Source organism: Canis lupus, chromosome 7 (assembly GCF_011100685.1).
Source record: "Canis lupus familiaris isolate Mischka breed German Shepherd chromosome 7, alternate assembly UU_Cfam_GSD_1.0, whole genome shotgun sequence".
In the NCBI taxonomy this organism is placed as follows: domain Eukaryota; kingdom Metazoa; phylum Chordata; class Mammalia; order Carnivora; family Canidae; genus Canis; species Canis lupus.
In genome coordinates, this window is record NC_049228.1 from 34661663 (window position 1) to 34674460 (window position 12798).

Genomic DNA, 12798 nt, shown 5'->3' on the forward strand with positions numbered 1-12798 from the left:
AGTACAATATAAAATTGGTTTCTACAGGTTAGTTTATACATTAAAATTTTATATTAGTAAAGAAAAAAGGTTTAAATAAATGCTTTAAGTTTCCATATTATGAAACAAGGGTAAGAAAAGCAAATTAAATCAAAGTAGCCAGAAGGAAGGAAATAATAAAGAGTAAAAATCAATGAATAGACAACCCCAAAATAATAGAAAACCAATCGAACCTAGAGCTGAAAATATCCATAAAAATTATTAACCTTTAGGAAGAATGATCAGAAATAAAAAGAGAGAAGACACACACTGCAATATTAAAAGAGAGACATTAACCATTGCTCCCTACAGACACTAATGCAGTAACAACAGAATGTTATTAACAATATTAAGCAAATACCTTAAAAATTTAGATGAACAAATTCTTAGAAAAACATAAACTATCAAAGCTCACTCAAGAAAAAATAAAATGCATGGCTACACACACACACACACACACACACACACACATATATTCTTTTTTCTTTCAATTCATTGTTAAAAACCTTCCTACAAAGAAAATTCTTGGTCCAAAAATTTCAGTGATGAAATCTACCAGAAAACAGAAGAGGCAGCAATGCCTCCCAACTCACTTCAAGAGGTTAGCATTAACTTAAATCCAAACCCTGAGACATTACATGGGATAGGGAAAAAGAGAGACCTAAAGTATATTACTAAGGAACAAATATTTAAAATTTTTAATAAGATTTTAGTAAATTGGATCCAACAAAACATCAAAGGGATAATATCTCATAACTAAGTTGGGTTTATATAAGAAATGCAAAATTGGTTTAACATTAAAAAAATCAACCAACACAATTCAAGATATTAGCAGAATAAAGAAGAAAACTATATGGCCATCAAAATAGATACAGGAAAATCATTTGACAAAATATTATACTTCATCAGGATTTCTTAAAAATCTCAGCAAACTAGGAATAAGAATAAATAAATTTAAAAAAAAAGTCTCCAACTTGATGAAGGAGGCATCTATGAAAAAACCTACAGCTAACAATATACTTTTTGGTGAAAATATGGATACTTTCACCCTAAAATCATGTATAAGGCAAGAATGTCTGCTCTCACTATGCTGTTTAACACTGTTCTGGAGGTCCTAGGCAATAACAGAAGAAAAATGCATGAGATTAGAAAGAAGAAGTAAAATTCTGCCTCTTCTCACATGATGATCATCTACACAGAGAATGTCAACATATCTCAAAACTTTTTTTAGCAAGAATGCAAAATTCAAGGACAATAAATATCAATGGCATTTCTATATATTATCAACCAACAAATCAAATTTGGAAGACCAATCACTTACAATAACATCAAAAACATAAAACAGTTCAGGATAAATTTAACAAAAAAATGTTCAAGACCTATACACTAAAAACTATATAATATTGTTGAAAAAAATTTAGAAAATCTAAATAATTGGAAAGATATACCATGTTCATGGATCAGAACACAATGTTGTTAATATATCAATTCTCTCTAAATTGATCAATAGTTTAATACAACCTCAGTTAAAAAATAGGAGACATTTACATAGAAATCAACAAGCTAATTCTATAATTTATGTGGAAATATTAAGGAAATAAGGTTGTCAAAAACAATTTTTTTAAAAGAGCAAAAGTGGAAGACTTTTAACTTATTGTCATGAAAGTGTTAAAATCAAGTGTGGTAGGTATAAGAATGGATAGATATATAGATTAATGCAACAATACAGAGTCCAGATATCGACCCTCATGTACATGGTCAAATGATTTTTGACCAAGATGTCAGGGTAATGAAAAATATACTGTTTTCAACAAATATGCTGGAACAATTAAATATCTAAATCTAAAACAAAACAAAAAAACCCACTGACTCTAATATAGCACCATATACAAAAATTAACTTGAAATGGATCACAGGCCTAAATGTTAGTATTAAAACTATTCACCCTTTTAGAAGAAAACATGGGAGAAAAATCTTAAATTTGGGTGAGGAAAACATGTTTTAAATTAAACACAAAATGCACAAACCACACACACAATGTATGAAATGTATTTCATCTAATTTTGAAGATTTTACCTTCAAAAGATACTTCTAAAAAAGCCTATCAAAAGAAGATATCCAGGGACACCTGGGTGGCTCGGTGGTTTAGCATCTACTTTAGGCTCAGGTTGTGATCCCGGGGAACTGGAATTGAGTCCTGCATTGGGCTTCCCGCGGGGAGCCTACTTTGCCCTCTGCATATATCTCTGCCTCTCTCTGTCTGTCATAAATAAATAATAAAATCTTTACGAAAGAAAGAAAGAAAGAAAGAAAGAAAGAAAGAAAGAAAGAAAGAAAGAAAGAAAGAGAAAGAAAGAATCTCCAAGTGGCAAATCAACACAGGAAAAGATGATCAATATCATTAGTTGTTCAGGAAGTTCAAAAAACTACAAAATACCACTACACACCCACCAAAAGGGGTAAAATGTAAGGATTAACCATGTCAAGTGTGGTGACGACGTTAAGTAACATACTAAAAACGCAAAATGCAATTTGGCAGTCTCTTAAGAAGTTGAACAAACATACCAAATGATACAGAAACTGCATTCCTAGATATTTATCCAAGATAACTGAAAATATATGTCCATATGAAGTTTTGTACCAGAATATTCACACTTTTTCATAATAGCCCAAACTGCAAAGAACCCAAATGTCTATCTACTAATGATTGCATAAGCATATTATGATACAACTATGTAATGAAGTAAATCCATAAAAAGAAACAAGCTACTGATATACACAACCATTTTGTGAATTTTTAAAGTATTATGCTAAGTGAAAGATGCAGAACATAAATGACTAAATACTGTGCTTGGAAATTATACTCGGGGGGGGGGGGAACGTAGTTATAATTCTTAATATTTAGGTATCGTGTTGAACTGCCCTGTATTTTTTTCTTCAAGGTCACCAATTGTACATATATTGTGTCTTTGGTTTTCTCTCCTTTGTATGCTCACTCTGGATAATCCAACCTTTGTGTGAGAAGCTTAATTACCCTGAAAATGTGGTGCTGTACGATAACCTGGTCAGCTCCTACAGTTCAGTCACCTCATCCTGAGATTCCAGAAATGAAAGTAAGTAAGCCTCTTAGATGTTGAGGCTAGTCAAGGCTTTGAATTGTTACCTTAGATGGAGTGATATATTGGTTTAAAGATTTATTTTAGAAAACTAGCCTTGAAATTTATTATAAAAGTATACTAAAATACAGTATATACTAAAGTATACACTAAAAATATTCCCAAATTTATTTTGCCTTCAACTTTATATGTTAAAGTGAATATTATAATGTAACTTTCTTGGCTTAGGAATTTCTGAAAAAGCTTTAGATGAAAGCTATAGAATTCTGATATAACCTACATAATATATTAATAACTAAAACAGCTAAAAAATGAACTCATCAGACTCCTGACAATAAAGATATTTATATACATATAAATTTAGTAAAACTTTCAAAATCATCATTGTGAATATAAAATGATACTTTTAATTTAAAAATCACCCAAATCACACCTCCATAAATTAGTAAGTAGAATTAGAATGATGACTGTCGGCACTTCTGCCTCATGTGAATTTAAAATGAGATGATTTTGGTTCACTGAAGACAAAAATGCCAGCCAAATAATGAAAATCTGAAACAAATATGAGAGGATCTCAAGATTGGCATGAAATTGAAAGGCAAATGAAAAAAATGAAGTGAATTTTATCAAAATAATTAATATAGTGTACCATGGGCTAAGTATAGGCAAGAATAGCGAATAACTGAAAGTGTCAGTTTCATCCATATCATATCCACATAAGTAGAGGACTGTGAAGAATTTAATCAGAAGAGTATACATTTCTACATAGTGATTTTCATTTATGCCCTAATGGATATCTTAACTTCCAATTTCAGCCTGGAGAGGTTTATAGAGGTCCAGAAAGAAATAGGGCTGGGTAAGATCTGGGGGAAGAGTCCTAAGTAGAGGCATTCTTGTTTTTTATTATTATTAGCTTTTAAAGAATTTTATTTTTAAGTAATCTCTACTCCCAATGTGGGTCTCAAACTCGCAATCCCAAGATCAAGAGTCACACTCTACCAACTGAGCCAGTCACATGCCCCTACGTAGAGGCATTTTAAACCAACCACCACCATCTTAGTCGGTTTTCAGTTTACTTTTTCTTTTTTTCCCAGAATATTTTTCTCCTTATGTAAATTTTTTTTTTAATGATTTTATTTATTCTTGAGAGAGAGAGGCAGAGATACAGGCAGATGGAGAAGCAGGCTCCATGCAGGGAGTCCTATGTGGGATCATGACCTGAGGCTAAGGCAGAAGCTTAACTGTGAGGGTGAGCTTTAACTACAGGCGTCCCTTCTTATGTAAATTTGTAAATTTAATACCTAAGCTACCAAAAGAGAGTTGATCTGGGTATGTTAGGAGCAGTGTTACTGGTCACATTACTCAGGTGCTTTTATAATTTGTTCTTCAGATGCTGGATGACTGTTTATCCAAGGCTGCCCTGAATTCATTGTCAAACCTTGAGATCCAAACCAAGTGTTGTACGTTCCATTCTATTGCCAAGGTTCACACCTTGCATCAACCCAAGAAAAAGGAAAAATCCATGCTTCTGATTAGGAGCTAGTATTTGTCAAATCCAATGCACTTTTTTCAATTGTTATCTTGCAGGATTCACTCTACAAAGTAATACTTCATATACCATACTCAGCTTCACAGGCTTCTCTTGCCTGGGTCCTTTTGCCAAGAAGCTCCTTAGGCTTCTTTCAACACCAACAACCCTACTGTTGGTATCTCCAGGCACCATTCTTGGCCACTAATGTTCTAACTTTACATACTTTTCTCACATTGGACATTTCTTCCCTTCTTTGGTTTTAGCACTCCTGATGAAGCCTATTTGTATATCTGACCTAACTCTACCTCCCTGTTAGCCCCACTAGGTACCTCAAATATAAGATAATCACACTAGAATTCATTCTTAATCCTGTGTTTCCTGATTTTTTGAACAGTCCAGTATCCACACAATTCCCCCCAAGCAGTAAACAGGAAACTGTGACATTTTTCTCTTTCCATTTAGTCATTAAATCCTGGAAATTCTAGGGGCACTTGGTGGCTCAATCATTTGAGCATCTGACTTGGTTTTAGCTCACGTCATGATCTCATGGGTGGTGGGATCAAGCCCCATGTTGGGCTCCATGCTCAGCACAGAGTTTGCTTGGGATTCTCTCTCTTCTCCCTCTGCCCACCCCCCTACCACCCCTCAACAGCACACTATCTCTTCTCTCTAAAATAAATAAGTAAATCTTTAAAAATCAATCAGTCCTGGAAATTCTAGTACCTAAACATGATTAGAATTTTATTCCTTCTAATATTGCTTCAGTTAATGACCCTATAAGTTTATAAATGGATTACTAAAAACCTAAATACAGTATCCTCTCAAGTATTTTCCTGGTTCCCAATTCTGTCTTCTTCAATCCAAGTTTCATATTGCTACAAAATATTCTTTCTGAAAGATTTTCTTACAGAAATCCTTCCATGATGGTCCACTGTCTTCAGGATAAAATCTAAATTACTTGGGAGAGAAAATCTATCCTAATACGATGCTATTTGTTCAGAATCTTCTGGCTTTCTTCTGCAGGACTTTGTGCGTCACCAATACACTGTATTATATAGCCGGGCAGGTGGTGGAGGATTGGCATATTCCTGCACATTCCACATATTTTGTTTCCTCTGTACAGAAATGTGCTCCTTTTCATTCATAGTGATCGAACTTATAGTTAAACTAAAGTCTTAGCTTAGCAATCACTTGAGGAAGGGTTTCATTTCCTACCTGGCATCTTCCCCCTTTCTCTTCTCTCTTCCTTTTTGGATTGATTCCAGTGCCCATTCTCTGTATCCCACAATAAGCAGTGTTATCATAGCAATAATGGCACTATAAAGTACATGCATATTCTCTTGTCTATAACCCCAATTAGATGGTTATCTTTTAAAAGAGAGTACTATGTTTTCCTTATTTCTGCATCTGCTGAGGTCCAGTCGATGGTACTTACTCATTAAATATTTAATAGGCAAATGGACTATAATGGAATAGGTTCTAAAGTTCATACATAAATTATCGAGTATAATCAAAATCATTCTTGAAAATTCCTGAGGAAGGTATTACACTGCAGACCCAACATATTGTCTCAATATAGTTAAGCCCAGCAATTCTTCCTCCAGCGCTGAAATACCACAGTTTCTTTAGACGGATATCTGTAGTTACAATGCACTTAATGACAATGATTTATGAAAACTATGTATTTTTAAACATCAGAGTTTATGTCCCATGAAACTCAGTGGGTGGCAAGTAGAAACTGACATAGCGTAAAATAGCAAATTTATTTCTCATCTTAAGGTGACTCTGTGAACACAGTTATTGAGAAGAACGGCAGAATCACCATTTCCTTCTTTCCTTCCTCCATTCCTTTCTAACTGTATCTATCTATTTATCGATTTTTTTACACCAATATCCTCTCTCAATCCACTTCCATCAAGATTATTTAGTGCTTTAAGCAACACTGGCAAACACAGGGACAATAAAAAGCATGGCCATGAGCATGCTACATTCCATGCAGTCTCGTAGTCTGTTTTATGTATATTTCATGATAAACATTCCAGAACACAGGCTAAAAGGAGACTATTGCTAATTAAAAATCAAGACAAGCATGAATTAAGTAAAAATTGTGCTAGATATAATTACTTAAATAGGCCCACTGAATAAGCCCACCTCAGGGCAGTGGTTGGATATAAAGAGATTTGAGGATGCTGCCCTTTTGGTGAGCAACATTTTATCAGAGCTTCATTTTCTTTCCTTCTTTCTTTTTTTAAGAAAACGTTTTATTTATTTATTTGAGAGACAGAGAGAGAGAGGAGGAACACAGGGAGAAGGACAAGCAGACTCTCCGCTGAGCATAGAGCCCAACACACAGGGTTCGATCCTACACTGCAATATCATGACTTGAGCCAAAATCCAGAGTTGGAAATTTAAGTGACTGAGCCACCTAGGCACTCCCAGAGCTTCTTTTTCAACAGGCCGGGCATCTCCTACCCACAGTTCTTAGATGCCACCCAGAGTTTCCCCACAGGGTAACTTATGGACTGTGTGAGCTTATGGCTTCCCTTACTTTACCTCTATTTCAACCTTATTTCCAAACATAAGTACCATTTTTAGTGGTTTTTTTCTATAGCAATGGAGTTTTCTAAATTTCTAGGAAGCATCCCTGGGCAGAATAAATGTCACAATGAACCTAAAGCAAAATCAAAATCAAGTAAGTCACAAGAAAGATATAGTGAACATAGATTTCCTTTGCAGAAATGATACATTTAAGAACAGAAATAATCACATTAAGTTTCAAGAACTAAATAACTGTTAGTATTCATAAAGTACATTCAAAAGTACATCTAAACTGTATTTAAAAGTGTATCTGATAACTAAAAAGTGTATCTGATAATTTTTTAAAAGAAAGAAAAATTGGGAAATTATATATATAAAACTTTCATTTTTACTAATATACATATTACTATATACATATACATATATATATATGGCAATGCTGTGATTATGATCCAAGCACTTGAAAATTACAGACCACATACAGAATCAGTTCACCTGCTGCAATCCATTAAATAATTTAGTCTTTATCTATAACATATTCTCACAACAGAAATTCTGAAAAAAGAGAGAAATAATGTAGGAGTTTCAGTGCTAAAGAAAACCATCTGGCTAGTCTGAAAATCTGCTTTTGTGTGTAAAATTTTTTCAACAATTATCATTTAATTAATCTCAGAAGTACTCTAGGTTTAGAACGAGAGTGTGGGTGCAGCAGGCCCCCCCAGGAGGCTTCCCACCACACAGACCCTCTTCCCTCCTGTGAAGTCCTGTGTTTCTTCATCTGTAGTTCTGATATAAGCAATAATTATCACTTTACACTTAGTGTGGGCTTTGTACCTTATCTCCCCCACCTGACTATAAACTCTTTGAGGGTAAGATCCAGGTTTAATTCAGATTTTATATCCCATATTACCTACTAGAGTGACTTGCACAAAACCTCAAAAAATGCCTATTTTATAAAGACACTCAAAGATACTCCCTCCTGAAAAAAACATTTTCAAGTTTTTTCCCAAAATAAACTATGTAGTACATTACTTTCTATTTTTCTTCCTACTTGTCAGCAGTTTCCAGTTTAAACGTCCCTGTTGATCCTTGCTCCAGAGAGAATTTATTCATCCATTCACTTAATTTATTCACTCAAACAACCCAATAAATTATTTGTCTAGTTCCTACTTTGCCAGGTAGTGTGTAAGGTGCTGGGGTTATACCAGCAAAAAAGCCCTTAAGGAGCACACAGAGTCTAGCAGGAAGGATACACAAGTAAATAGGTAATTTTAAAACAAAGTGATAATTGTTATTAACAGGTGTAAATGTATGACACTGTGTAAGACTATTTCTATAATTTAAGAGTATTTCTCCAAGTTTTTGTTTGTAATTTATCATTTTTCTGATATTATGGTCTTCCCTGGTCATGTATCTATCCATCCGTCCACATTGGTCCATCTAACTTCCTTCCTTCATTTTTTAAATATGTATCTGTGGTACAAAATACACAAACTGCTCAAGAACACATAATTTAAAAAGTTGTCTTTCTCACACTGTCCCCAGCCATTTGTCTTATCTTCCCAAAGGTACACACTAATGATCAGTGCATACCTGCAGAGACAGTCAACGCATACACAGAAACATGTATCACACGCACATGGTCCTAGTTTCTTTTAACTATTACAATGGTGGCATGCTTTATCCTCTCCATCTTGTCTCTTTCACTTCAGAATGTATCTTAGAAGTCATTCCCTATTAGCCCACATTGGGCTACCTTCATTCTTTTTAATGGATATAAAGTATTCCACTGCGTGGATACAACACAATTAATTTAGGCAGTCTCCTTACCGAATGCTTATCTAAGGTTCTACAAATGCTGCAATGAATCTATTTATCCATGTATCATTCTGTGGTGTATCTCTGAATACGTCTGTAGAATAAATTCCTGGAAGTGAAACTGCTGGCTCCAAAAATAATGAGCACTTTTTATGTCGACAGATACTAATGTAGAGGATTCAACCATTTAATTCCCCATAAAATGGGAAATATCCACCCTCATAACATAAATTATAATCCCTATAAAAAAATGACTCCCTAATCTGTACCCACAGTTCTGACTCCCCACTTACTCTCTCTGATGTTCTCACGTTCTTTCCACATACACATTTCCTAGGAACCTTAGGGAAAACCACCACATTTATAATCTTACCCTTAACATATTCTTTGTTTAAGTACACTGTATTTGTTATCCCCAATTCCAACCCAAAGCCACTTTTGATCCTTCTCTCTTTCTACCCATACCCAATTCACTGGTCATGAAGATGGACCAATCCTGTGCCATTCTATGATGTTCACCTTCTCTGTATTTTCTCAGACACCTCTGAGTCCAATGCCTGGATTATTCTCCTCCAGCCACTCAAGTGCCTCCAGTCCTGTGCTCACCCTGGTGATTCTGTTCACGTGATCCTCTCTCTGCCTGAAGTATCTCAAGTCAGTTCCCCTACTGAGATCTCAGTAAGAATCAAAGGTCTACCCTTAATGCCAAATCACCCACAAAGCATCTTCTTTTTTTTATTTTCATAAAGTACTTTCTAATATGAATTTATGAACACTTAGGTCTTTCACTATATATGTTCTAATTTATAGTACACTTACAACGTAAATTACAAACTCCTTCATAGAAAGGATCATGTCTTAGCACATTCTGATAAACCCACACTGCCTTGGCATTTAAAATGTGATTATCAAATGAATGAATGCATTTTTGCAATTAATTCCTATAAGTCATATAATTCTACAGGAGAAAATATTCCACAGAGGATATTTAATCCACTTATTTTTGAAAAATAAGACTATTTTAAAGTCTGTGACATACAATCAATCCCCTGCTTAATAATTATATTTATTTCAGAAAACCCACAATGTGAAATATTTCCAGTTAAGTGTGCCAGTAAATTATAAATTTCCCTCACAATCCAAAATGGGGAGGACAAAGGACAGGGAACAAAGAGGTGAGATGTACCACTACGCTGACTGCATTTCTCTTCAAAGCTACAAAAACCTTTCAAATCTCTTAAATATAGTCAAAGTTATTCTAACTACTATGTAAAAGAAGAGAGAACTAGCCATGACGTGCCTATGGACTATTGCTCAAGTGAGTTTAAAATGGGCTAAATCTTTTACCAATTTCACAAACACTTGAAAAGAACTTTGCAAAGCATCATAAATCCTGTATTTCCAGGTTTCAAAGTTAAATAACACGATTTCCAAAAGCACATTTGTGATAAAATATTTTACATTTAAAAAACATAGGGAAAAAAAGAATATAATTATGCTTTCCAATATGTAAAAGCAGTCATAAAAAAATTAGTGATCATTATGTTTCATTATAAATGATTCAGCTCCCATCTACCCAGTGGTAGATGGAGCTACACAAATCCTTGCCAGGAAGAAGAGAACTATTACATTATAACTTATATCTTCAATAATTAAAGAAATGATGACAATACTACCATGCATATTCAAGTGGTGGATTTACTTCTTGACTCACCTCTCCCCCATTAACATATTCCATCACAAAACACAAACGGTCTTTTGTCTGGAAGGAATATTTCAAGGACTTGAAATGAAAAAGAAAAAATGTTACATTATAATCCAGAATTCTTATAACGATACCAAAATAGAATACTTAGAAACAGTAAGCTCCAGGGATGAAATGAATTGTTCTTGTCCTGACGAGTCTATTTAACTCCTTAAAAGTGTTAAGAGTTTGGAAGAACACAAAACAAATTTTGTTTAGATCAGCACTGGCTATTGTTAGGGAAAAAGTTAAAATTAAAATTTTAAGTAAAAATACACTTAGTAATTGTGATGAGCAACTGTCAATATATTGTGCTATTTGCAACTGTATTAGTTCCTGAGGTCCTCACCCTCAGGATCTTCAAGTGAGGAAGTCTAAGGAATACAACTGGAGTAGCTATGCTCCTGCTCCTAATACAGTTTCAACACTGCTTTTTGCATACTGGGTGCAGAACATGAGTGAATTCAACAGAGCTGTTTCATTTAACTGTATAAGTTATAAAGGTATCAGAACTTTAGAGCTATCTTAATACACTGGACAACAGACTGACAGCAATGTAACAAAGTAAGCCTAGGTATGTAACTATTCTTCTGAAAAAACTCCTACTACATAATCCTAAATCTCTAAAAGGCTCCTCCTTTGGAACATCTACCTGTTACTTCTTTTTCCTCTTTCTTTTCTATGAGTTATTTTTCATCTTAATATACTTCTTTAGAACCAGAACAAATTATGTCTCTATTATAAGCAATCTAAGTACAGGCCTAAAAAAATTAGTTCTTTCAAAACAAGTAATATGCATGTAAGTCACTGTTTACACTTTGTCCAGTCAAGAAAAACATCATGACTTATCCTATCTTTAATTTTTGTATTCAGGATTCCTGTTTCTTCAAGTACTCTCTACCTATGGGAGGTTTCAATTTCTATGAAAAATATTCAGTAAAGATTTTCTGCCTTTCATATCTGGAGACAATGTTGCTTGATCATTGAAATATGTATCAGAAGCCATTAAGCAGAGGAAACACAAAATCCTTACATTTGATACTAAGAATTTCTTGTAAGTCTACCATTTTCTCAGTGGTCTCTGTATATTTGCTCTATGGTTTTTTGTTTTTTAAGGCAGTGACATTCATGGGGGGAAAAAGTTTCAGAAAAGTAATGGCCATGTAAGAGGAGGATCACAAACACACACATATTGTAAACTTCAGCCATACACTGCAATCATTCGAAAGAAATACGACCTAGAGTCTGTCTACAAAGAAAATGGCATACGTAGACAAATGAGATTTTTCATGGCTTAGTTTTGCAATAACACTCTTGTGAATGTAAGTATCAGATGAGTACACCTGCCCTCCCTTGAACGTAAAGGTCAGGTGAGCGCACCTGGCCTCAGTCACTTACTGTTAAAAAGGGGTGTCGAGTGTTCTTTAACACTCTGCTTTCCGTTAGAGTATGTGCCACTTCATCCTACAAAAGAAAAAGGTAAACCTTTAATATATGGACTAAGCACCAGCAATAGAAAATATTCACTATTTCTCTAAGACCAGAAGAGGTTAAACCCAGAGACAAAAAAATCAGATGGCTGTGAGGTGTAATAAACACATATACACTCATAGTTAATCAAAGTATATTGATAATCATATAAAAGTCACCAAAAAGTTATCAGGGACACAGGTGATTGAATAGTGAACCTTTCTCCTTTGAGGCAATGCCTTAGCAGCTAACATTCAGGCATGGAGTAGTTAATATTCCCATGTTTGTAGTATATTTTATTCAGGAGGATATAAAGGATGTATTTCAGTAAAGAACATAGAATTTCTAAGTCTCCTACTTAAAAGAAAAAATCAGTTCCTGAAAATAGGAACACAGAATATACAGATAAGATTTAATTATCAACTATACATTTTACAAATAGCAACAGAATATAAAATTTGTATATTTTTGTTTGTGGCTTTTTAACATGCTTCTTAAAAAAAAGTTACAACCTACTTAGGTGACAATTTTAAAAATCTGGGTTTATTTCAAACCAAAAATAA

At 34.2% G+C, this 12798-nt stretch overlaps 1 protein-coding gene across 8 annotated transcripts in view; it reads right to left on the reverse strand.

The window, feature by feature from the left end:
- The window catches only part of AKT3 (AKT serine/threonine kinase 3), a 306203-nt gene that overhangs the window by 80675 nt on the left and 212730 nt on the right, over positions 1-12798 (reverse strand). For 7 of the 8 annotated variants that reach the window (XM_038542735.1, XM_038542732.1, XM_038542730.1 and 4 more), the window contains 2 exons: positions 12164-12229; positions 10736-10804 (listed from right to left, as the gene is read on the reverse strand). In XM_038542735.1, the coding sequence (XP_038398663.1) occupies positions 10736-10804; positions 12164-12229 (135 nt within the window). The remainder of the gene's footprint in view (positions 1-10735; positions 10805-12163; positions 12230-12798) is intronic. The other variant, XM_038542731.1, reaches the window with a different exon arrangement.